This window comes from Sesamum indicum, linkage group LG9, assembly GCF_000512975.1.
Source record: "Sesamum indicum cultivar Zhongzhi No. 13 linkage group LG9, S_indicum_v1.0, whole genome shotgun sequence".
Lineage (NCBI taxonomy): Eukaryota > Viridiplantae > Streptophyta > Magnoliopsida > Lamiales > Pedaliaceae > Sesamum > Sesamum indicum.
The window spans coordinates 4,026,333-4,048,932 of record NC_026153.1 but is presented as its reverse complement, the minus strand read 5'-3'; the positions used below and the strand labels follow the sequence as shown (position 1 = coordinate 4,048,932).

The window sequence follows — 22,600 nt, the reverse complement described above, 5'->3', positions numbered from 1 at the left end:
TATTATTAAATGAAAAATTAGGTTTATATTTGATTTGTTGAATTAACGAATCGAATTGAAAAGAAATTTTGATAAATAAAAATATATTAATATTTATTATATATATAATAGTAGTGAAAATGCATGATGTGATGAAGGCCTTCTATTTCCATTCCGCGTAGTCTGCCAGCTGTGCGGCCACGGCTTCCTCTTTGCGTGACACACTGGACCCTTGACCTCCCCCCACCGTCACCACTCCTACACTCTCATTCTTATTTCATACCTCACTCAAACGAGCACTCAGCGTGTGTTGAGAAAGAAAAAGGGTAGTAAATGCTACAAATTCTGTAGCCTACCAACCCATGAAAAGATGCGAAAGAAGAATAGCGAAGAAAAAGAGAAACCCTCTTCACGATTTGTATAATAAACGAGAATTTGGGTTTTGTTGGTGGGGGAGAAAAGCAGAGTGATGGCGAAGAGTGGTGTGTTTGAAGGCGATCCGGCGATGGTGGCTAGAGCCCTGGAATTGAAGAAGGAGTTGCAGAAGTTAGTGAAGGCTGTTGCGGATGATGATGATGTTAATTTGGAAGCGGTTGAGAGAGCGCAGAGGATGCTGTGTGCGTTGAAGGATTTCAAACTGAAGAAATCTGTTTCTTTGAACCTTCGTGATCATCATTATGGTCAGGGAATGGTTGCTGGCACCGTTCCGGAGGAGTTCAAGTGCCCCCTTTCCAAGGAACTCATGAGGGATCCTGTGATTATCGCCTCCGGACAGGTTCTTCATTCTTATACTTCTCCGACTAAAGTCTCTCTCTCTCTCTCTCTCCCTGTGATGAATTCCTCTTGTTGTTTGAGAGTTTCTTGATGTGTGTTTATGGAGTTTATATGTAAGTATTTGGATGAATTGTGAGCTGGGATTTGGTTGGAGCTTTTGAATTTTGTTGAGGATGTTTAGTTTTAGTGGTTGCTGGAAGCAATTTTCTTCTGGATGTTTCTGGACTATGGAATTTCTTTTTCAAAATTTTATGGTATTTTATTGAGAATTGGTTGGTGGGCACTTGAACTAGTTAATTGAGATGCCTTAATGGATCAAATTGATATCTTAAATGATAGCACCATGATTAGATTTTAGTTTTGTGCTGGAAAATATCTGTTTTTGGTACTCAATTTTCCTTTAATGGTTGTTAAGAAACTGTTTATTGCCCCCTCTCTTTTACCACTTTATCAGAATTTTAATCTGATTCATTGAGAAAAAAGAGTTGTTCAATTTGATTTATCTCTTTAAGGTTTCCAATTATATGTTGTATAAATGGATAATAGGGGGTGGCATTGTGATCTTTTTGCATTCTTGGGAATTTTCAATTAGCTTTTCTCTGTGTCATGTTTGTCTGCATTGTTGACGTTTTCCCACAAATTTGGCAGACTTTTGATAGGCCCTTCATTCAGAAATGGTTAAAAGCTGGGAATCGAACGTGCCCTCGAACCCAACAAGTACTGTCGCATACGATTCTCACGCCCAATCACTTGATCCGGGAAATGATAGCGGAATGGTGCAAGAATCACGGGATCAAATTGCCAGACTCTGTTCATTATATCAATGAGGAGGGTTTAACTGAAGCAGATAGGGATCATTTCCTCTCGCTGCTCAAGAAAATGTCGTCAACGTTGGCCGATCAAAAGGAAGCTGCAAAAGACCTGCGGCTATTGACGAAAAGAATGCCTTCGTTTCGGGCACTTTTCAGTGAATCTCTCGGTGCCATACCTCAGTTGCTCTCTCCATTCTCTCAAAGCAAGTGCAAGAGTGAGCTTCATCCGGATCTCCAGGAAGATTTAATTACGACACTTTTGAATCTATCCATTCATGATAATAACAAGAAGCTCGTTGCAGAAACACCTATGGTTATTCCACTTCTCATGGATGCATTAAGGTCCGGAACTATTGAAACGAGGAGCAATGCAGCTGCAGCCCTTTTCACATTGTCGGCCCTCGACTCAAACAAGGCACTAATTGGCAAATCTGGTGCCTTGAAGCCCCTCATCGACCTATTGGAAGAAGGGCATCCTTTAGCGATGAAAGATGTTGCTTCGGCAATATTTAGTCTATGCATCATTCATGAAAATAAGGTGAGAGCCGTAAGAGATGGAGCGGTGCGAGTGGTATTGAAAAAGATCACGAGTAGAGTACATGTTGACGAGTTATTAGCCATCCTCGCAATGCTCTCAACCAGCCAAAAGGCTATCGAGGAAATGGGAGAGCTTGGGGCTGTTCCTTGCTTGTTTAGTATAATCCGGGAGACCTCTTGTGCTCGGAACAAGGAAAACTGCATTGCCATCCTATACACTATATGTTTTAACGATCGGTCCAAATGGAAGGAGATGAGAGAAGAGGAAAGCACACATCACACAATATCTCAGCTCGCTCAGAACGGCACTTCCCGAGCCAAGAGAAAAGCCAGTGGCATTCTCGATAGACTCAACAGGGTTGTCAACCTTACCCACACGGCATAGCCGTTGGCAACCTTGAGCACGTACTCTGTAAATCCTACTCCACCTCCCTTTTACTGCCTCACAAATAGTGAAACTGTCTTTGATCATTTCCAATCTTCCTTGTGCATATTCCATATCTAAGCAAAGAGTTTGATCCCAGTATTTACAGTTACGGTAAATTCTATGGTAAATGTTTTCTTGAATATTATTGGTGAATAATTGATGCACATGGTCTTGGGTAGGACTGCATTGTCTATAAATAATAGTCTTTTTTGTCAGTTCATCGACATAGCCCGCCCGGCCTCGTTCTTTCCATGATGGTTTACTTGTTTGCTAACTCGCAAAAAGTAGGGTTGCTATGCTGGTCGTAACCTGTCTCGTCCCATGATTACCAACTTGTTTTTGCTACTATGCTTATCATAGCTTGTCTTTTTCCATGATTGCTAACTCGTAAGAGCTGTTATACTGGTCGTCGTCCTTGATCCCTCTTGATTTACTAAAAAAGCAATTTATGATTTGTGTAATAATTGAGCACATGGGGTTTTAGTAGGTTGCTTGAATTTGAGTTGAAGCATTAAATGGTTGTTTTGGGTTTGTCTGAAAGCTAAAGATGTGAAGTTTCTTGTTTCCATGTTTTGGTATGGTAGGCATTATTTACATTGGCATTTTGTGTTGTATGCTCTGCGACCTCTCACATATAAACATTTCACATGGCTTACATGACACTCATAGACAGCTCAGTTTGCAGGTTCAGATTTTTTAGACTCTTTCTTTCTGCTATTATATTATTGGGTTAATCCCTCCCTCTAGAAATGCTAAATTATATTTTTTCCTAAAAAAATTTTGAAGTTGCACTTACGTTTTTTTTTTAAATTCTCATTGTACAACTGACATTATTCCGTTAAGATTTGGATGAAAAATGTTGATGTGAATTTGTTCCTCATATAATATTTTTATGTATATTTTTGTATTTATAAAAAGATAAATGTAATATATATATATATATATATATATAAAGATTGAGGTTAATATCATTACACTACATTACAAATTATTATATGGAAATATTAAATAAGAGGTAAAATTAAAAATTTATTTATTCTTTTTTGCCAATATTAATATTTTTCGTCCAAACCATAACAAAAGGGGGTTAGGTGTAAATAATGAATTTTTAGATGGGTGTAAGTGTAATTTTAATTTTTTTTTGGGAGAAAGTGTAATTTTGAATTTTGGTTAACTTATATATTATATATTCACACAATTCTTTTTTTTAAAAAAAAAATCAATTTATACCTACTTCCCTTAAAATTTTATATTTCTCTTAACCTCTAATTGTAATATATCATAAGTCCATTCTGTAATAGATAAATTATATATTGTTAATATTAGAATATTAATTACACATATCTTTTACACTTTTATCTTTTGTTTATTCACTTTATTTTTTTATCTTTTTAAATTGATGAGCCCCTTTGGTGTTGCATTTCATGAAGAATTAATCAATTCGTTTATCTTAATATATACATATATATATATGGAAGTTAATTTTAAAAGAAACAATTGAAGAGATGTAGATGTAATTCTGACAAATCTTAGTCTAAGTTCTTGCAATGGGGGTTTATATAGTTATTTATTTTATGAAGGATAAAAGAGTGATTTCATTAGAAGTATTAGAGTTGCTTAAACCCCAATTAATGTCAGAGAAGGCGGAATTTAAAAATTTTCCAAATTTGAAGAGGTGCCCCTCAAATTAGTGCAAATCTCAACGAGATCCCTTTCAAATTTGAAGAGGGTAAAATCTTGAATTTGATGTATTTTACTTACAAAATTTGAGACTAAGAAAGGCTGTCGACAAGTCAAGTGGGCCAATGGGTCGATCAAGTATTTTGAGTTTTGATGGATTGATAAAGTGATAGTTACAAATTTGAGTTTTGATGAGTCAATCAAGTATTTTGAGTTTCGATGGGTCGATCAGATGATATATCACAGATTTGAGTGTTGACGAGACAATCAAATATTTAATGGTGGCAGTGTAGTCACTTAGGCTTTCTCCTAATTACATGGTGGACTGCTTCAAAGCCAAAAACCCTATTACAATAATTTTGTGGTTGATAGTTAAATGCAATGTGGGCATAATATTGAATGGTGTAGTGTTTTTTGGTCCACCAAAAATGCCACTAAACTTTTATTCTAACCCCCTAAACATTATCTATTGTGTTTCTAGGGAAACCACTCACTTTTGGCTCTACTTCTTCATGCATCCATCACTTGTGTTTTTTTCTTTCTTTCTTTTTCTTTTTTTCTTTTCATAATTGTATGTACACCATTTTATCAATAATATATTTACACACAAATCTTTCTTATTTTTTAATAATTACATTTAAATCATTTTATATTCGTTGTTGTCTTCGCCATCAATACTAAAGATAGCAAATGAAATGGGTAGGATGGAGCCTCACCCCGAACCCAACCCAAACAAGATGAACATAAGTCCAAATTATTGAGTCCGGACATGGATACGAATCTTTATTTTATGGACACAATAATGCCAACTAGGATAGGTATCGGATCAACAAAAAAAAATATCTAAAAATAATAGTTTTTAACTTTTTTTTAAAAAAATATATTGATTATTTGAGGAAAATAGAAATGTTAATCAAATTTTACAGGTATTATCCTATTCATACTCAAAAAATAATTTCCATATTCTACCAAATAGGTAAAAGATTCTATCCTACCCTACTTTACTCTAAACCCATAAAATTAAATAAATGGGTATGGGTAGGATCTAATACCCATGGATATGGCTAATGGTTTAATACTTTAAAGTACCTATGAATATTGATATAGTTTAATGCTCAAAGATATTCATTTATCTATTAATTTAAATTTGAATTTAGTAAATCAAACAACTAAATTTATTAATATTTTAAAAAATTAAATAAAATCATTTCATTACATATTTTATGTATATTAATGACTTATTGAAATTTTGACCGAACATGCTAGAGCTTTTCATATTGATTCCGTAATAAAAAATATGGACGAAATGTAATTTATTTAAATTTGAGTAATATACAAAATAAATAAAATTTATTTGAAATAAATTATTAAAAACTCATCAAATCAAAGTTGAATGCAAATGCAAATTGATATTTAAGAGATCTCAGTGAAAATTAGATGAATTATACTTAATTTCATTTATTTTACCAACTCTTACGTTTTCATTCTTATTTTGAATTTATTCGATTTTATAATCAATTAATATTATCAATATTATCGACCCCTGTCTAGCCCTAGCGACCGAAGTGCTTCCCCCCTCCCAAAAAAAACTCTAGTTTCTATAATTTTACTAATTATATTACCATTATATGCTACATTTTTTTGGCAATTATTATTACAAACTTAAAACTTACTACAAAAAAAATATAATATTAGTAACAAAATATAAGTGATAATTTTAGAGTAGTCATTTTGACATTGCATTGGTTCGTCATTTTGACAAAATCAAGTTTATTATTTATATTTCAACGATTATCAATTTGCACCTATTAAACTTTACGTAATTAATCATATTTTATCAACCGACGGATCATAAAAATTCATTAGTAAGTTAATTTAATAATATACATAGTTTAGCTTGAATGTAAATTTAAATATATTGTAAAGGAGAAAAAAAATAAATAGATCTCAAATGAATAAGACTCTAACTTTACCCAATTCTTTAGGTATAATTTGAGTAAGATCCTATGTGTATTTTATCGAGTAAAATATGGATAATGTATTAAAAAATTGTCATGGATATTTGTTGGGTCGAGTCCAAATAGGACAATACATACCCATTAACAAGCACAAATCCGCTGAATCCAAAACCGGGTTGGCGTGGTGTAAGTTGGAAAGGGGAGGAATTGGATCTCATTTCCAAGTAAAGAGTGGGCAAGGCGGGTTGGAAGGGGTTTTGGTCTTGCAAAAATTTAGCAGGACGGATCTGAAGCCCGACAAAACTCAACCCCAACCTGCCCTGTTGTAATTACTAATCAGTAGCTCCAAGCTGGAGGATCAATGGTCGCATATATCCAAACTCTGCAAATACAACAGAACTGAGCATAAATAACAACAATATAGGCCAGGCGCTATCTTTTGACTTCTTGCATTTAAACTTGCAGAGTTACTCAAAACTGAGGAATAGAAGAGCCTTCAAATCATCAACATAGAGCTACTTAAAAGGAAATAAAATCAAGGCATAATTTTTCACATTCCAGGTAGTTGTATCCTTCACGTTCTTGGTTTTGGGCCCATACGATCCTTTCTAAGGAACGATTCTCATCAACAAGAATAAGATTTCCAGAACTGACATTTACACAGTGATAATTTAACTTCAGACAGAAAAATTTGAATTCAACCCAAGTTATGATAATAAGAGTTATGACAATCTGAGAATACAATAGCTTAAGGTCAGTACAAATAGACAGATGATTTTCATCTCCAGGCACAGGTCTTCTACAATACTGTACAAGCTCGGTTGTATACTCTATACATTTTCCGACAAATGAACCTAATTTGCATTGCAGTATACATTTTGGCAGCATGCAGTCATCACAATGTTTAGGGCCCTCAGAATTCTCTAACAAGTCCAACCCAATGTAAAAACTCACTATTGAGTATCATGGAGACGCAGAACAAAAATATAACATCACAAGGTGAAGAAATCATAAGACTCAATCCATCTTATACGCCCACCCGTGCGCGTCGAGATATGCTCTTACAGCTTCTTTTATGGCCAAATTTGGTACCAGTTGAGATGGGTAAAGCGGGTCACGGGTAATCGGGTCAAATTTGCCAACCTAATACGTGGCAACTTTTTCAGTCAAATCCTTGTATCAAATGACAATGATGACTTTGTATTAACTGAGACGGGCAATAACATGCTTACCTTCTGTAGATGGTCTAGGATCACTGCTCTTTCGTATGTAACCCCACTTGGAGTAATCACGGGATCACGGAAAATGTCCAAAGTGATTTTACAACATAGATAGTCCGGCACCTGAAATCCTCAATCAGCCTCAGAAGAACCTAGAGGAGAGAGAAATCATTTGAAGATATGTGGAAAGGATAGTCACCTCAGTGGGGCTGTCATCTTCAGCCGCTTTCTTGAATACTCGGTCTAAAGCTTCCAACTGATCAAGAGTAGACTTGGCACTTTCGTCTACAAAACCTTCCATTTGAGAACCATCAAGGAAATGTTTCTCCTTCAGAGCTGCCGCACATACCTCTCTGTTTTGTATATATGTGAGGAGGTTATTAAGAAATCAAAAAGGGCTGAGCAAATCAAGTTGAGCAAAGAGAAAAGAAATGACAACAGGTGGTCAGCATCAAGGTTGTAGATAAAGGAAAGACAAGGAAAAAAGGGAAGAACTTGCTTTAAGTTTTGAAGTTCCCAAGAGCGCCTGGTAGATTCATGTTCCCACAGCAAGTATTTTGCTTTGGCAATCTCTTGCCATATCTCCTCTACCATGTAACCCTTGGGGTTTGCCCCCCTCCCCAGGTCCAATGCCTACAATGACACATCACCCATGACAAAAAAACAAACAAGATCATCTTCAACAAATTCCAGATATTTTTCAAAATAAAGGAATGAAAATGATAGATACTGATTTTATCCATCTTCTTGATATTTCTCAATAATGTAATGCTGGCACATGCATGAATTAGATGCTACCAAAAAGAAATGACCACAAATATTGGAATTGTCCATGTAGTTTACAGAAAGCAACATCGATTTGGAACAGACGTATTACTGCCCTCACAACCAAGCACCTTTTACAGGCTGGACCTCATGAAAAAGACCAAGTCAAAAACTTTAACAATCTATTTTTTGATACTTCCAAATGCTATTCAAACTGAATAGAAAGCAATAGCATAAAAGGAGAAATGCTATTAAAGTATTCGATGCATCCATATATAAGAAATCACATCAAAAGACTTCTCACACCTATGCACTACAGTGAAAAGAATCAGACTTTCAGAAGTTAAAAACCTCATACCTTTTCCAATTCCCTAACACCTTCTGCATATTCTTTTCTTTGCAGCAGCGCAAGACCAAGCATATAGTGGGCCTGTAATACAAAGCACTACCTAAGTTATTGGGCATCTTATGACTGCCAAAATCAGACTTCTACTTTAGGTTGCTTCAGCAAATAAGAATACAAAAAATTCTAATCATTTTCAAGAGTATGCAAATGTCATGAGTAAATGGTTGGTATTCTTCTAGAAGGATGACCAATGCAACATAATCAAGCATGGACGATGACAAACATTGCTACAGCAAGCAGTAATACAAAATCATCAAAGCTATTAAACATGCAAGCTTGACAAAGAATTAGCAGAAGTTAAATCCATATGGGAAAAGCAGAATCTCAAATATTGAAAATAATATGCTAGTGCAGATAGTAAAAATTTATCCAGAATCAGATTTGATCCTACAACTATGCCTCCAAGCAAGATTCTAAATGATTTTCAGTTTCAAGCAAACAGAAAATATGTGCCAATTAATTTAGTCCAATAACAAGCTTCACAACATAGCAACTTATTAGTGTCCTATTCATTCTGAGAACAAAATAATTGCAGATTTTTTCTAGGCTTCGGCGTCTTGCAAAGAAGAGAAACTGGGACTTGACTTACCCACATTGTGAGATAACAACAAAACTTGCATGAAGTAGATCGGCAAGCTAACAATACCAATAATCCTACTGTATACTTCATTTTCTTTGAAGTTTAAATTCATAAGTTAACTACGTGATGTTGAGCTCTGCTTGACCAAAAAGGATTGTAGAGTTACATGTACTCATGTCAATTTTTCAAACTACAATACAAATGATATCTCACATCAATATGTTCGAAAGTTAACTCAACCACATATCTCAACAACACTAAATTGGTCCTAAGTAAGCTCATGATCTTTGTTGAAACCACTACATTTTAAAGTTCAAATTTTTATTAGGTATAATTATTTAATATTTAAAATCTAACACGCTCCACCACATTTAGGTGGATACAATTTTTTATGATGGAACTCCTCTTCATAAATAGATGTCAGTGAAGTCTGCACTCAAAAACTTCTTGTTTGGTTTGTCTCCCATACCACATAGGATGACCGCTTCATCTAAGAATTTAAATTGCTATAACGAAAAATCATCAAATATAATATCTCTAACAATCTTAAACTACTGAACCCTTGGGGCCACCTCATCCACTGTGAATATTCTAGTTACAATTGATTACCACTTACCCTATCATTTAATTTACACGATTCTGGTATTTTATTAGCACAGAGAGATATTTTGGCATTAATAAAGCATCAGATCGAGATTATACAATCTTAATATCAGAAAGCTTGGGCTTACTACTACTCTTATCAACGAGTATATGAACTTTATTAGATCTTAAGAGAGTCATAGCATATCGTTTTTGTGAATTAACCATAGTAAATAAAGATTTGAAGTCTATGGTCCCTCAAGGTTTCGGAAATTCCAATGAACTGTGAAATAAACACCACCCAGGTTTTGGTTTTTGTGGCAAATTTACGACGTACATGTATATTTGGCATTTAAAACATGAAAGCAGAATAGATTTTGACTATGGGCCAAAAAAACTACAAAACAACGCATCACACTACTGTCTCACCATCTACCAACTGTATATACGACAATAAAACTGTAACTCGCAAAAAATACAATAACTTGCAATAAAAACACGGCAAGTTCCTCTCCACTTAACTAACAAGAGAATAGATGATGTATTGCCAGCTGGAAAAGAACTAGAAACAGTCCCTTCCAGCTACACCTTATGTGGAATCAACGGAAAAGCATGAATGAAATAAATTGCTTTTTCTAGCAACACTTATTTCCTTTTCCACAGGACAGATAGTCGAAAAGCTTTTACTGTCTCGGAGAATCTCTTAGGCAGTCCTGTTGTGACATAAATCTTTTTTTTTTTTAAATATTACTACAGTGGCAGGGGTCAGGAAAAACCTGGGCTTGAACCTGTAATGAAGAGGTCATGCCAATTCAACCAAATGGTTAACCTAATTGACATATATAGTCTGGAATAAGAAGATTTGAATCTTTCTGGCTTAAAATGTGGAGTATAAACTTGAACACAATTGCAAGTTTCGCCATAACCATCAATATCCAGGAGATACCTTTATTTGTAAGGTTTTCTGGCATATACTAACTCTATTGCAATATTTGCACTTTGTGTAAAATGGTCAAGGTAACCACCACATTCAGAGACACATTAAATAAAACACAACATAAGAAAATAATACAATCGATAAACTAAGTTGAAATCATAAATAAGAATTAATTTGATATAGGGTTAATCGGTCCACCATACCTTTACAGAATAATGATCAAGCTGAATAGCTCTCCTACAATCCTCCTCCACTCTTGTCCATTCACTGTACACCAAAATCGCATAATCCCCAAATAAAGACAACTTTCAAAAAAGAGTTTAACTTAAAAATAAAATTAAAACACACACACATACACACAATAACGAAGAACTAATAATCAAACATTATAGGGAGTGCAAAAAAAAAAAAAAAAATTATAGGGAGTGCAGTGATCGTACATACTTCCTCTTGCGATGGCAAAGAGCCCGATTCGTCCAATATATCGGAACATTTGGGCACAAGGCAATAGCCTAAACAACCATCATAACAAATTTAAACTGAAAATTTCCCAAAAATTATTTCAAAATTAAATTAATCAGTCAGTGACCCACAAACAAAACCCACCTCAGTATAAGCATCAATGGCGGCGCCAAATCGATCTCTCTTGAAGTAAGTGTTCCCGTCTTGTCTCAGCTGCTCGGCCTGTTTCTCCGCCGCCGACGCCGCCACCGTTGGCGACATTTTCCTTTTCTCCCCTCTCCCTATTATTTCTGCTGTTTCAGCTATATATACACTCTCAAATTAAGCAGTCACTTCTACGTATACGACTGTAGCCGTTGGTGTGTATATATGTATGTATAGAAATGGACGTTATGTGTAAGAAAACAGTATGAATTGGAGAATTTGGGAGTGGGGTGGGGGTGGGGGGGTCTTGGAATTTGAAGTAGAAGGGAGAATGAAATTCCTTGCGGAACAGAAGAATAAGGGAATGCGTGGATCCAGAAATTTCCCGATTTTGACTATTGCCAGGCTGGGTAATATGAAAAGCCCAACACAAGGCTTTGTTTGGATTTTATTTCTAAAATTTCTTTTTCTTTTTCTTTTTACAAGATATATAATTATTTGCATTTTTAAAAAATATAACATATTTGATTTTTAAGTTTTATGAGTTGAAAATAAGTAAAAATAAGTTAAAATATTATTCAATGCATTTTATAAAGATATAGTCAAACATTCGTAATACTTTCCTGCTATCCGAAAAACAAACAAATACAATGAACTTACGTTTCGTGCGGACTAAGAAAAAAGGAGAAAAGCGAGATTTTGTTAATTGCTCGTTCAACCTATCTGTACTTACTGACCATATTTATGGAATTGCGTGTGAAAATATTAAATAATACAAATCATATTATATCAATATCGTAATAAATGAAAATTGTTTTTATGTAAAGCGAGTGTGTGTATACTAACAATATGAATCATGACACGTCTGTGTAATGTAAATCCTACGGTCGATATAATATAAAGCAAATAATTTGATATTTGTACATCCAATTCATATAAGAAAATATCCTAATAAGTGTGGTTCAATTTAATCTATTTTTTTAGTCAAATATTAAATAAATTATAATGAAGATTTCAATTATAGTCCACAATAAATTAACTATTTACCATTTATCAATCAATTATCAACAAACATTTATTATATATATATATATATTGTAAAATTTCGAACCCATTACTTTAAAATTTTTGAATGATCAGATTTATGAAGATAAGAGTAAAGTTAGAATTTAATAAGCCTCAATGGAAAACAAATTACGTGTTATTAGTAATTACAATTAGCTATTTTGGTAATTATTAATTTAAACACAGTGTACCTAATACTCCATTATGACTAATTTACCATTTTGGATTGAAAATATTTAAAATAAATATTTTTGGGATGTGGATCTAATTTATATTTATTTCATCATTTAATTTGCCTTTCAAATAAATGAAATTTTATCCCAAAGATCAGACTCATATAATTCTAAATCTTCGACTTCCTTCGTTTTGAGTATGAAATCTTAAAGTTGGAAAGATTAGAAGTATTTTTTAAATGCTATTGTATATATATTAATAATTCTACAAAATAATAAGTAAAAGTTAATATTTCCACTCCACTACATTAAATATAAAAATGAATTTTATTGTAAGGAAATGAGTTGAGAAAAATAATTCATATGGATAGACCTTTTTCCATTTTTTTTTTCTTTTGACAATTATATAAATGGACAGAGAGTTTTGACATGGACATTATATTATTTAAAATTGTGCTGAATTTTCATTGGATAGTTCTAGAATTAATTTTGCTTTTTTCTACAACCCGTGTGGCTATTTCCAGGCGGATGATTTGGATAAGGACAGTTAAACATGGTCAGAGAAATGGAGCGACCCGGTTTGACCAAAGGAAGACTTCTCCGGGTCAAGTTAGTTATTTAAAGTCAATGGATTTGGTGTGGAAATTAATTATCTATTCTTAGCAATGTCTATTAATAAATTACTAGGAAAATCCCATCCCCCCACAAAAAAATAAATAAATAAATGAAATTTATATTTTGTTATGACTATAGCCCCGACATCATATGTGCAACCGACAAATACATAAACATATGTGATTATACATGGACAATTGTGATTGTCTAGAGAAATACTCCAACAATACTGCATTGGATCACCAAGGTGAAGCAGCACCAGCATTTTCAAACATTCACTATCAAACTACAGCATTTCTGAAGCTCCACACTCAAGTAGCTTGAAAATATTCAAAACCTGTATTTATCACAAATATCTACATACCGTGTATTGGCAGCAACGACCATTAACCATCTCTCTAGTTAGTTCGCAACAAGACTCGACGCTTGACCTTTGCTATCGTCATTCTCATAGTTGTTCACAAATACTATACTTGCACGAATATGGTTTGCAAGTTGCGAGGCTTCTTGATCCAACTTCAGTCGCCGTCTTGGTAGAGACTGTTCAAATGATTCATATTCTATATCAAGAATTTGGCTCATCTGCACATTGAGTAGAAAATTACGAGAGGAGTCGGCGCGTACCTCAGAAGACCATAAGCAGTCGTGTGCTTTACGGGGAATTATGTGAATGTGGGTCTGAACTTGCCATCACAAAATTACTACAAGTATCAGTTTATCTTCATTTGAGCATAGTAAGAGAGGAAGAAAACGGACACATGTTCTTGGATTGGACTGTCGAAACGTAATATGAACTTACGTGATATATAACTTGGCCTGCAGCTGCGCCATTGTTAACTAGCAAGTTGAAAGAATCTGCATGGATGAAAAGTGGTTATTCATCTTTGTGATCTTACATGTTTACAGGCACCCTAGTTATATGTAGTTAATTGGTGACTTCTAATAAAAGAAATTTGAACGACGGGAACGACGGTTGACGTACGAGCAATTAATCCTCAAAAGACATCAAAATGTTATATGTTTGTATGTTTGATTTTCCTTCTTGTTTTTGGCATACATTTCACAGCCTGTCTTGTAATTTTCTCACACATGCAATGTTCTCCACTGTGCTTCATCTCTTCCATTTTCCCTCACTCGTCACACAGACTCAATTCTTTCTCACTTGTTCTGTGAGAGCTTTATAAATAGTTTTTGGGGACCGATCAACTCTTTTCCTTAGATGACGCGATCACATAACAGTTTATGCACATGCACTGTATAAATGGATCTATAGTACAATGAATTTCAGAGTGCCGTCATCTCTAGAGGAAGTTTCTCGATTATCTTGGGTATAATTATTCTGATACCCTCTAGAGAATAGTTAGAATAAGCAAACTACGCCAGTATATTTAGTGGTAATGGGCCAAGATTACAGGCAGCTTTGGTTTTACAGTTCATGGTTCTGTAACAGTCTTTATTCATCAAGAATAAAGCAACGTAGAGCCTAGTCAAACGAAGACATACCGCAACCAGTAGCTTTCATGACGGCGTTGCTGATCAGGGGCACTTTCGAGCACATGGCCGCAATAATCTGCATCATAATACTGTGAGTTAGAGGTGTCTGGAATTCAGCACTCTTTACAAAATGTAATCTCGTCAGTACGTGTAGTCTTTGGTGCTTCATCAATATGATCCAGGATTTATTGTTCTGCTATAATAAAGAGTCTACAAAGTTCACACCTAGAATGAAACTTTAGAAATATAAAAAGAAAAGATAAGAAGAGAACACAATTCCGACATCTGGTCTCCATTCTGCCTCGACATCTAAAAGATTGAAGGCAACCACAATACCGAAACTCAATTTCATCCCACCATCAACAACACCAAAATCTCGACCATCAATGCCACCAGACCAGAGTGTACTAGCGTCATTTTTTAATTTAAGAGAAGGTTTTTTAAGCCGCAATTCGAGAGCAACAGAATAATAACCACAGACATAAAGGTGAAGGTGGATACAAGATGATGTTGGTAACAAGTAAGAGGAATCATGCATGCGGCAGTTAAAGAACTAGTATGGACTTCTCAGGGGCCTGCCATGAGTGCAGGTCGTCTGTGACATTCCGAAAAGGAAATATGGTTTAATAAGGCTCTTCAAAAGTCTGCTGGAAAAGGAGAGAATCAAAGTAACAATTTGAACTCTTGGTCATTGTATGGTGAAAGTTTCAGTTGCAATACGTTATTATTAATTTAAATTTACAACTTCATATCAGGTGTTAGTCTTTTGCATGAATAAAGTCTGATAACGGCAATGTAGCAACGGTATGATTTTATGTTTTTTGCTTTAGCCCACATACATATTTATACAGGATGCCTGCTCTCGAACGTGAGAACCATATAAGAATGTCTTTCTACATCGCGAAGAATGGAAAATAAACCTAGATGATAAAATAATTTATCACCTTTTACTAAAGCAACTTACTGATGGAGGAGTTGTAGCCAATGAAGGAAAATGACACTTTGGGATAATCAGAGAGTGCCTGGAAGAAGTAGTAAACATTCAGTAAGCAGTCTCAATTGTGGCTCGCACAATGAAAAGGTAAATGAAGAATCAAATATGGTTGAGCTTAAACCTGTATGAACTAGTATTTTCATATGAAAATCTTTATAAGCAACAAGAAAGATATACAACGAAATTTTGAAAAAAAAAAATTCTGTTCAAACTATTGTGACAAACGCCAAACTTTGCATACACTCCATTAAGACCTCATTAGGCAAGATGAAAGAAAAATATGTGCTGTTCTGAGAGATGATACCTTACCCATGACACAAAGGATATGTGTCCAAAATGCACAGGCTTTCATCATCTTCATATAACTGTAATCAAACCGAATGTGACCAATAATCAGCCTTCAGAAGACCAATCATAAAAAGTAACGAACAAGTTCTACTTCTTATACTTGACAGAAGTGGAAATCAAATGAGTTCTGATACTTTCACGGTTGCAATGTATACTTGACAAGCAGTGGGAGTTATTCAGCGACTTAACCGTTACAACAGATAGAATTTATCCTGAATTTCGAGAAGGAAGAAGTGCACGCACATCTTAAGCATCAACATGATGAATATAATTAACAGATGACGTAACCATGAAGAGACAGGAGAAAGTTAAGACTAAGGAGCAGATAGATACTCCACAAAAGTCACTCACAATTCATTATAGAAAAGAATCACAAAACATTAAAAAGATAATAAACAGCTAAAACCACCTTGAGAATGTTCTATCCCTTTTCACAAGAAAGCCAATTCCTAATTTGTTTCCCCTTCTAATTAATTTGTTCTAGATCGTATTCATCTGCTTTAAAATTCCATTTCTTGAAATGATTCATTGCAGTGTGACATCTAGTTGGCGGCTGATCAACAACTCCTTCAGAAATATTCTTGAAACAAAAATACAAAGAGAAAGCTAAGCTGCCAGCTCAAAGATGTAGCCAGGATTGCCCCATAGATATTGAATTTCAGAACCCACTCGGAAGCACCAAGCCATGTCGGATTCAAAGTGTTAGGCATCAACAAATGCATATTTCTGCAAGGTCTATGATGCTGGTAAACTATAGAAATCTCGAAGTAGGAAAATGCTCCAACTCACTTCACAAAATGCACAAACAAAGGCTACAACTGGATCTTCTATAAGTTATTTAGCCCCTGATTTGCTTTAGCTGGGTCCGCATTTAAACATGGTCGGGTCTTCTTGGGGAAAAGCTAATACCTTCTCAATGTCCCTCCCAATGCTGGACTTGCTAATGAAAAAGCATTCCGTGATGTATTAGGGGTGCCATTTTAAGCTTGAGGCATATCCATAATATTTTCCAGCACATTCTTGCACTCTCTTTAATCATATCGAATCAACATTTTCCGTGCAAACGAGTTGCATTTTAGTCACATTTATGCAGTGATGTGCCAATCTTCCATCCACTAAAACAAGATCCAAAAACCAACTTCCCCCACTAAACTCCCGAGGATCAGGCAAAAAAGATACAGTCACTTACTACCCACTTGCAATAAGTTGAACACTAGTAAAACAACACTAATGTTGCAAATGACAAAAGCAACTGATCAACTCATCCATAAAGATATCAAGGAGTTACCAATATCTTGTGAGAAAAACACATAACACAAAGTAGCATTTCTAAAGAGATAGATAGCAAGTACCACCTAGCAATCAGCTTAGACTAGATATCTGCGAAGAATTCAAACACAAAGGGAAAGAATCATAACTAAAAATTCACAGAAAATAAGAAACAAAAGGCAAGAACCATCCATGCCTTTACAGCAGGAGCTTCACCGCCAATAATCTTGCAAAAAACACAATCACTACTGTCACCCTTTTTCATTTGCTTATCTCGATTGGTGTGAGAAGCGCAAGCGGAAGCCGAAAGGCAAGTGGGCAGGGTTCTCGCAGGTGGGCTAACGTGGGAAGCAAGGAGAGCCAGACGACGTCGAGCGCGGGACTCCATTACTGGGAACCAAGAAAACGTTGAGGGGCGTGTTCGTTGGCTACGGGAAAGTGTTTGCCATGGGATTTCAAGGCTTTGACTAAAAGACACAGAAGAAAGGATTTGAGTATTGGTATTATTATTGGTTGGTCAGAATCTTTTTTAGTTTTTGCTCTGTGCGTTTTGGGTATAATGTTTGGCGAGAAATGAGAGTTGCTTCAGTGGTTGGCTGTACGTTATCCACACCTTCATCTGCTGTTTTTGGAAAATCCGATAATACTATTACGGTGCTCTGCTCTCCATCTTTCCAATTATTTAAAAAAAAAAAAAAACAGCTTAATTACACTTTACCTCCCTCCAACTATACCATATACCACAAACATCTTCTAAAGATAAAAATATATAAAAAATATCACTTTATTTAATGGCGTTAAAAATTGCATTAGAATCTGATGTGACGGTGACGTGTTTTTTATAATTGTTGAAGTGTTCATTTTACTTTTTTGGACAATTTTGCCGCCTAAGCACTTATGTATATATTTGAATTGTTATGTTTGTTTGAACTAAAAAGAAAGTAAAATTATACTTTAAAAATTATGTATAAAAAAAAAGATAATTACACTACCCTATTCCTAAGATTTAGTGTAATTATATGTGATTTATTACATTTAGCATTTCTAGAATTTGTTTTTGTCTAATAAATTAGTCCCTTCGTTAGTAAAAAAATCCATCGAATTTGTTAATATTAATAAAAAAAATTAAAAAAAATCTATATTTACCTACCCCCAATTGACTTATTACAATTCAAATAGTTTTTTTTTATAATCAAATTATCCTCATACGTCTTCACCATTATAAGGGTGGGTAGTTTAGTTCGAAAAGAAATTATTTATCTTACAATAAGTCAATTGAGTGTATATATCAATTTTCAATCAATTTTTCTGTTAATATCAGTAAATTTAGTAAATTTTGACTAACAAATAAACTAATTTGTTAGACGAAGCAAACCTCAAAGGTGTCAGATGTTATTTTCCAAACTATAGAGAGTCGAAATCTAATTACACCACCAAATTTCAGGAGATGGGAGTGTAATTATTTTTAAAAAAATTGCAGAAAATTATTTTGTTTTCCTGGAGGATTAATTGTAAGTATTTTTTCCTTGAAACTAATATAAATATGAAATATAGAATAAAAATAGCATCTTACATCTCAGTTGACACAACCTATAGATTTCTTTTAGGAATTATTTGTTGTCCAATCTTTACATTTATAATTTGCTCCACAAAAGATTTTCGCGCATAATACTTTGATTGTTGGCATAAATTTATGAATTTGAGCTACTGCTATATAGTTTTTAGAACGAGTAAGAAATCAAAATTAATATACTTTGAATTATAGTTGAAGGGGAAAATATCAAGTCCAATTCTTTCCATGTAGTTAACCTTACTATTTAGGGTATGATTTTGCCTGATTATCCTATGTAAGTGCGTATATATAAATGCTAGGGGTTGGAAATATCTAAACAATTCCTACTGGCACTTTAGAGGTCATAAAATCCACATCAGCGCGACATCAGATGGACCTTTGGTACATTTTGAACTTGGGGCGTTTTCAACATATAGTATTACTTGAAGGGTGGTGGTAAGTATAATTAATTGATTAAAAAAGCATAATTTATAGCTTTTAACTTAATTGAAACCTGACAAATACTGTTTGAATGGGGGTTAAAATAGTATAAAACTCGTCATAGACACAGATTTACCCCTCATATATCAATAGTAGTCACTTATTTCTATGCTTTGAGTAGAAATTTTTTTTTCTGCGGGTTACATGATAAAAGTATTTATTCTAACAAGTTAATTCTAAATATTGCATGTACCTAGGGAATGAGGGAACAAATAATCATTCTTGGATCTTGCATTAAAACTAAGATATGGACACAAATATTGCTCATCGTCATCTGTGTAGCAATTGATTGGAAATTTGGAGCTTAACCAGCCTCATATTCGGCCTACTAGGGCACGGACTATTGGAGCTTAACCAGCCTCATGAAGAATCCTACTGGCTACATGATTTTTTTATATCCAATTTCATATACATACTAGCTAATATCATGGAAAACCAACGCCATCACATCTCTATGTGCAGCTATACAAAACTCACCGTATCTAAATATCAAACCCCGTTTCCCAAAGAGCAAGATTAACCACTCAATAGAAATTAGGACTCATCAGTCACCACATTTAAGCTCAAACTTATGCAAGTTTTAAGGTCAGAATATAAAAATTCCAGTTACATCACTTGAGGGGTGCTGGTGCTTCATATAACCATCACAAATCCAACATGACAAAAACAAACTGGCCTTAAAATGATCGAATGCTCGAGCAAACAAAGAACACAAAACTTCAATTCAAAACCAGAATGTCATTGCAGATCTCAATCAAATAGCATGTCGTACATGATACATGTCTGAATCAATAACTATTAACTCCAAACAAAATTTCAACAGTGAACTCTTAAGTTTGATCTTCTGATTACTACCTATTAATGAAAACATTCCAACACAAAAACAACAGCTACGCAACTGCTTACTCATCCTCCTGGCTGCGCAGCCTAGCCAATTTGTTCGTCACAACAATATCAAGTTGAGCTGCCCGTTCGACGATATCCTTTCTTTTCTTGGTGGAAACATTGTGTGCTATCTCAGCGCAGTATGTCCTGGTATACCATACAGATCAAAGAGTTAGCCATAATTCAAAGTTGGATAGGAAATGGAAATCAGATAAAATGCAATGATTATTATAAAAAAATTGATGGAATCAAAAAGGCAATGAAATGAAACAAAACCTGTTGTGCATCATTAGAACTTCCAGCTCTTTCACGTTGTGCACGACAAACTTCTTAAACCCATTAGGAAGGTAATGGCGGGTCTTCTTGTCTGAGCCATAACCAATATTTGGCATCAACGTGCATCCTTTGAACTTTCTCCTGACACGGGAGTCGATACCCTTGGGCCTGCGCCAGTTTGTCTGCCAAACAAAGACAAAATTTAGTGTGGTAAATAATAAAACAGAAACAGGAACCGAAATGCTTAGCACAGCAAACTAAATTAGAAAAGTACCCTTTAAATAAGAAATGCTGGAAATGGTGTACATCTTATAAAGTATAGTTTGGTATCAGTTATCACACAACACAAGCAAGCTCGAAATGCAATCTTAAGCGTCAAAAGCGAAAAGCAGGCCCATCCACTTTCAAGTGGATGGCCAATAAGCAATATAGAAGAAGTAACTAAGCCATAAACGGGTATCCTTTTACAGGCACTCAAATGCAGCATCAATTCAGTGGAAATTTGAGGTCAAGGGCAAGAACATTGGCTTAGATCCAATCCAGTAACAGTGAATAGTATTGCATAGAAGCAAAATGGAGTAGGAAATAACCTTCACAGAGATGAAGCGATCACTCTGGTGTCTCTTGAACTTCTTGACCCGCTTCTTCACAATCTTCTTGTCCAGCAATGGAACAGCCATGTCTTCTGCAGAAGAATACATAACTTAGGCAAGAAACATGCGGATAGAAATTAAACCCAAACACCTTCCCAAGTTTCCAAGAGGCATTCGCATCATATATCATCCCAAAAAACCCATAGACAAGATATTCAATTAATAGGTTTTCAATTTGAATACCCATTCACAGTATCGTGTCTAAATATTGCTGGCATTTAGGTGAATTCAATCTATATTCAAATATGAACGAAACACACAGGTTGAGCATAACTAGAAATTCAACGTAGAGAAATCTGGAACTATTTCCATTAAATAGTTCAGAAAATAACCCATTCACAAAGTTCAACAAGGGCATAGCTCATAAAATCGTCATTGAAACACAAATCTCAACTCCAGAGAGTGAATCAACTAAAACAGGCAAGTAAAATTGACCGTAAAACTAAACAAAACTCACAGCTAAAACGAATGAAGCAACATAAAACCAAGTACATTTTCATCAAAAATGAAGATTTGCAAACGTTAATGGGGAATTCACGAGTTATCGAAACCCTTCGCACCTGGTGGCGACGCGGCGGCTTAGACTCCTCCCCCTCCTGTGTGGTGGCGCGATATTATGCGAGGAGACGTAACGAAAGCAAGATAGGGTTTCGTGCTTTTATATTAGGTAGGGCTTTGGGTTGATTGCTTAGAAAAGTTTACCACCAATTGGGCCGATGCAGATTCAGCCCAATAAGCTGGGTCTATCCACGAGGCCCACTTAGTCATCATAATAATCCAGAAGATTTGGTTGGATTAAATGTGCGGACTATAATTTATTTTTTTTATCAAAAACGATAAATATTTCATTATATTACAATATGAATTAATAATTCTCAACTTATAAATAATTGTCAAAATATAATTAATAATAAATTACAATAGACCCACATAATCTGAAAGAAATCACAATATACATCAACGAAATTTAATTGAAGTTACTGTCTCACACGTTCGGCCAATGAGGGCTTTTGTTTAAATGGTAAAAATTGAGGCCCGAAACTTTTAATTCAACAAATAAATATGAATTCGAGCTTTATATTTTACATTAATTGATAATCTTTTAATATAATGTATTGACTTATAGATTTTATTTTTATTTATAATATTATTTCTAATATATTTTAAATATGTAAAAAATTTAGTTATTATGTGCACGTAGAAATGGTGTGCCACAATGGCTAACTATATACAAAAGAAAAGGTCTTCATACTCCCAAGGGTGGAAAATGACAACACCGTACTAATTTTTTGTAAAGCTAAAAATTTCCTTTAATTGATAAAATGATTAACTTATTCAACTCTTCAAACTTTACACTAATTGATAAATTAGTATTTTTTTTCTTTAATATGATGAAATTAATTTTTGTATACTTTATTCTTATATAATATATATTAAAGAGTGAAATATATTTAGGGTAAGTGTTATATTCGGTCCCTTAAGTTTTTGTTTAAAATTACTTTAGTCCCCCAA

General features: G+C 34.5%; 4 protein-coding genes across 8 annotated transcripts; 1 reads left to right on the top strand and 3 right to left on the bottom strand.

The window, feature by feature from the left end:
• Positions 242-2,954, top strand: LOC105170536 (U-box domain-containing protein 9-like). The gene is made up of 2 exons (XM_011091336.2): positions 242-754; positions 1,402-2,954. The coding sequence occupies exons 1-2, from the start codon at positions 449-451 to the stop codon at positions 2,485-2,487; spliced, it is 1,392 nt and encodes a 463-aa protein (XP_011089638.1). The 5' UTR covers positions 242-448; the 3' UTR covers positions 2,488-2,954.
• LOC105170535 (E3 ubiquitin-protein ligase CHIP) lies at positions 6,239-11,587 on the bottom strand. 3 transcript variants are annotated; one of them, XM_011091335.2, is made up of 8 exons: positions 11,264-11,587; positions 11,102-11,169; positions 10,861-10,924; positions 8,511-8,582; positions 7,887-8,020; positions 7,587-7,740; positions 7,400-7,510; positions 6,239-6,549 (listed from the first exon to the last, which is right to left on the bottom strand). In XM_011091335.2, exons 1-8 carry the CDS (start codon positions 11,378-11,380, stop codon positions 6,526-6,528), a joined length of 744 nt encoding a protein of 247 aa, XP_011089637.1. In that variant the 5' UTR covers positions 11,381-11,587; the 3' UTR covers positions 6,239-6,525. The 3 variants fall into 3 exon arrangements, with proteins under 3 accessions (XP_011089637.1, XP_011089636.1, XP_011089635.1); XM_011091334.2 differs by lacking the exon at positions 6,239-6,549 and adding an exon at positions 6,835-7,310 and having other exon boundaries at positions 11,098-11,169; positions 11,264-11,586; XM_011091333.2 differs by lacking the exon at positions 6,239-6,549 and adding an exon at positions 6,835-7,310 and having other exon boundaries at positions 11,264-11,585.
• LOC105170534 (adenylylsulfatase HINT3-like) lies at positions 13,283-17,899 on the bottom strand. Of its 3 annotated transcripts, none has more exons than XM_011091332.2 (7): positions 17,418-17,898; positions 15,914-15,969; positions 15,575-15,632; positions 14,620-14,686; positions 13,916-13,971; positions 13,741-13,794; positions 13,283-13,656 (listed from the first exon to the last, which is right to left on the bottom strand). In XM_011091332.2, exons 1-7 carry the CDS (start codon positions 17,607-17,609, stop codon positions 13,519-13,521), a joined length of 621 nt encoding a protein of 206 aa, XP_011089634.1. In that variant the 5' UTR covers positions 17,610-17,898; the 3' UTR covers positions 13,283-13,518. The 3 variants fall into 3 exon arrangements, 2 of the variants coding, with proteins under 2 accessions (XP_011089634.1, XP_020552264.1); XM_020696605.1 differs by having other exon boundaries at positions 13,515-13,656; positions 13,741-13,799; positions 17,418-17,899; XR_002287763.1 differs by having other exon boundaries at positions 13,610-13,656; positions 13,741-13,817; positions 17,418-17,899.
• LOC105170533 (60S ribosomal protein L32-1-like) lies at positions 19,976-21,741 on the bottom strand. Its single transcript, XM_011091331.2, has 4 exons — positions 21,649-21,741; positions 21,026-21,120; positions 20,436-20,617; positions 19,976-20,306 (listed from the first exon to the last, which is right to left on the bottom strand). The coding sequence occupies exons 2-4, from the start codon at positions 21,113-21,115 to the stop codon at positions 20,177-20,179; spliced, it is 402 nt and encodes a 133-aa protein (XP_011089633.1). The 5' UTR covers positions 21,116-21,120; positions 21,649-21,741; the 3' UTR covers positions 19,976-20,176.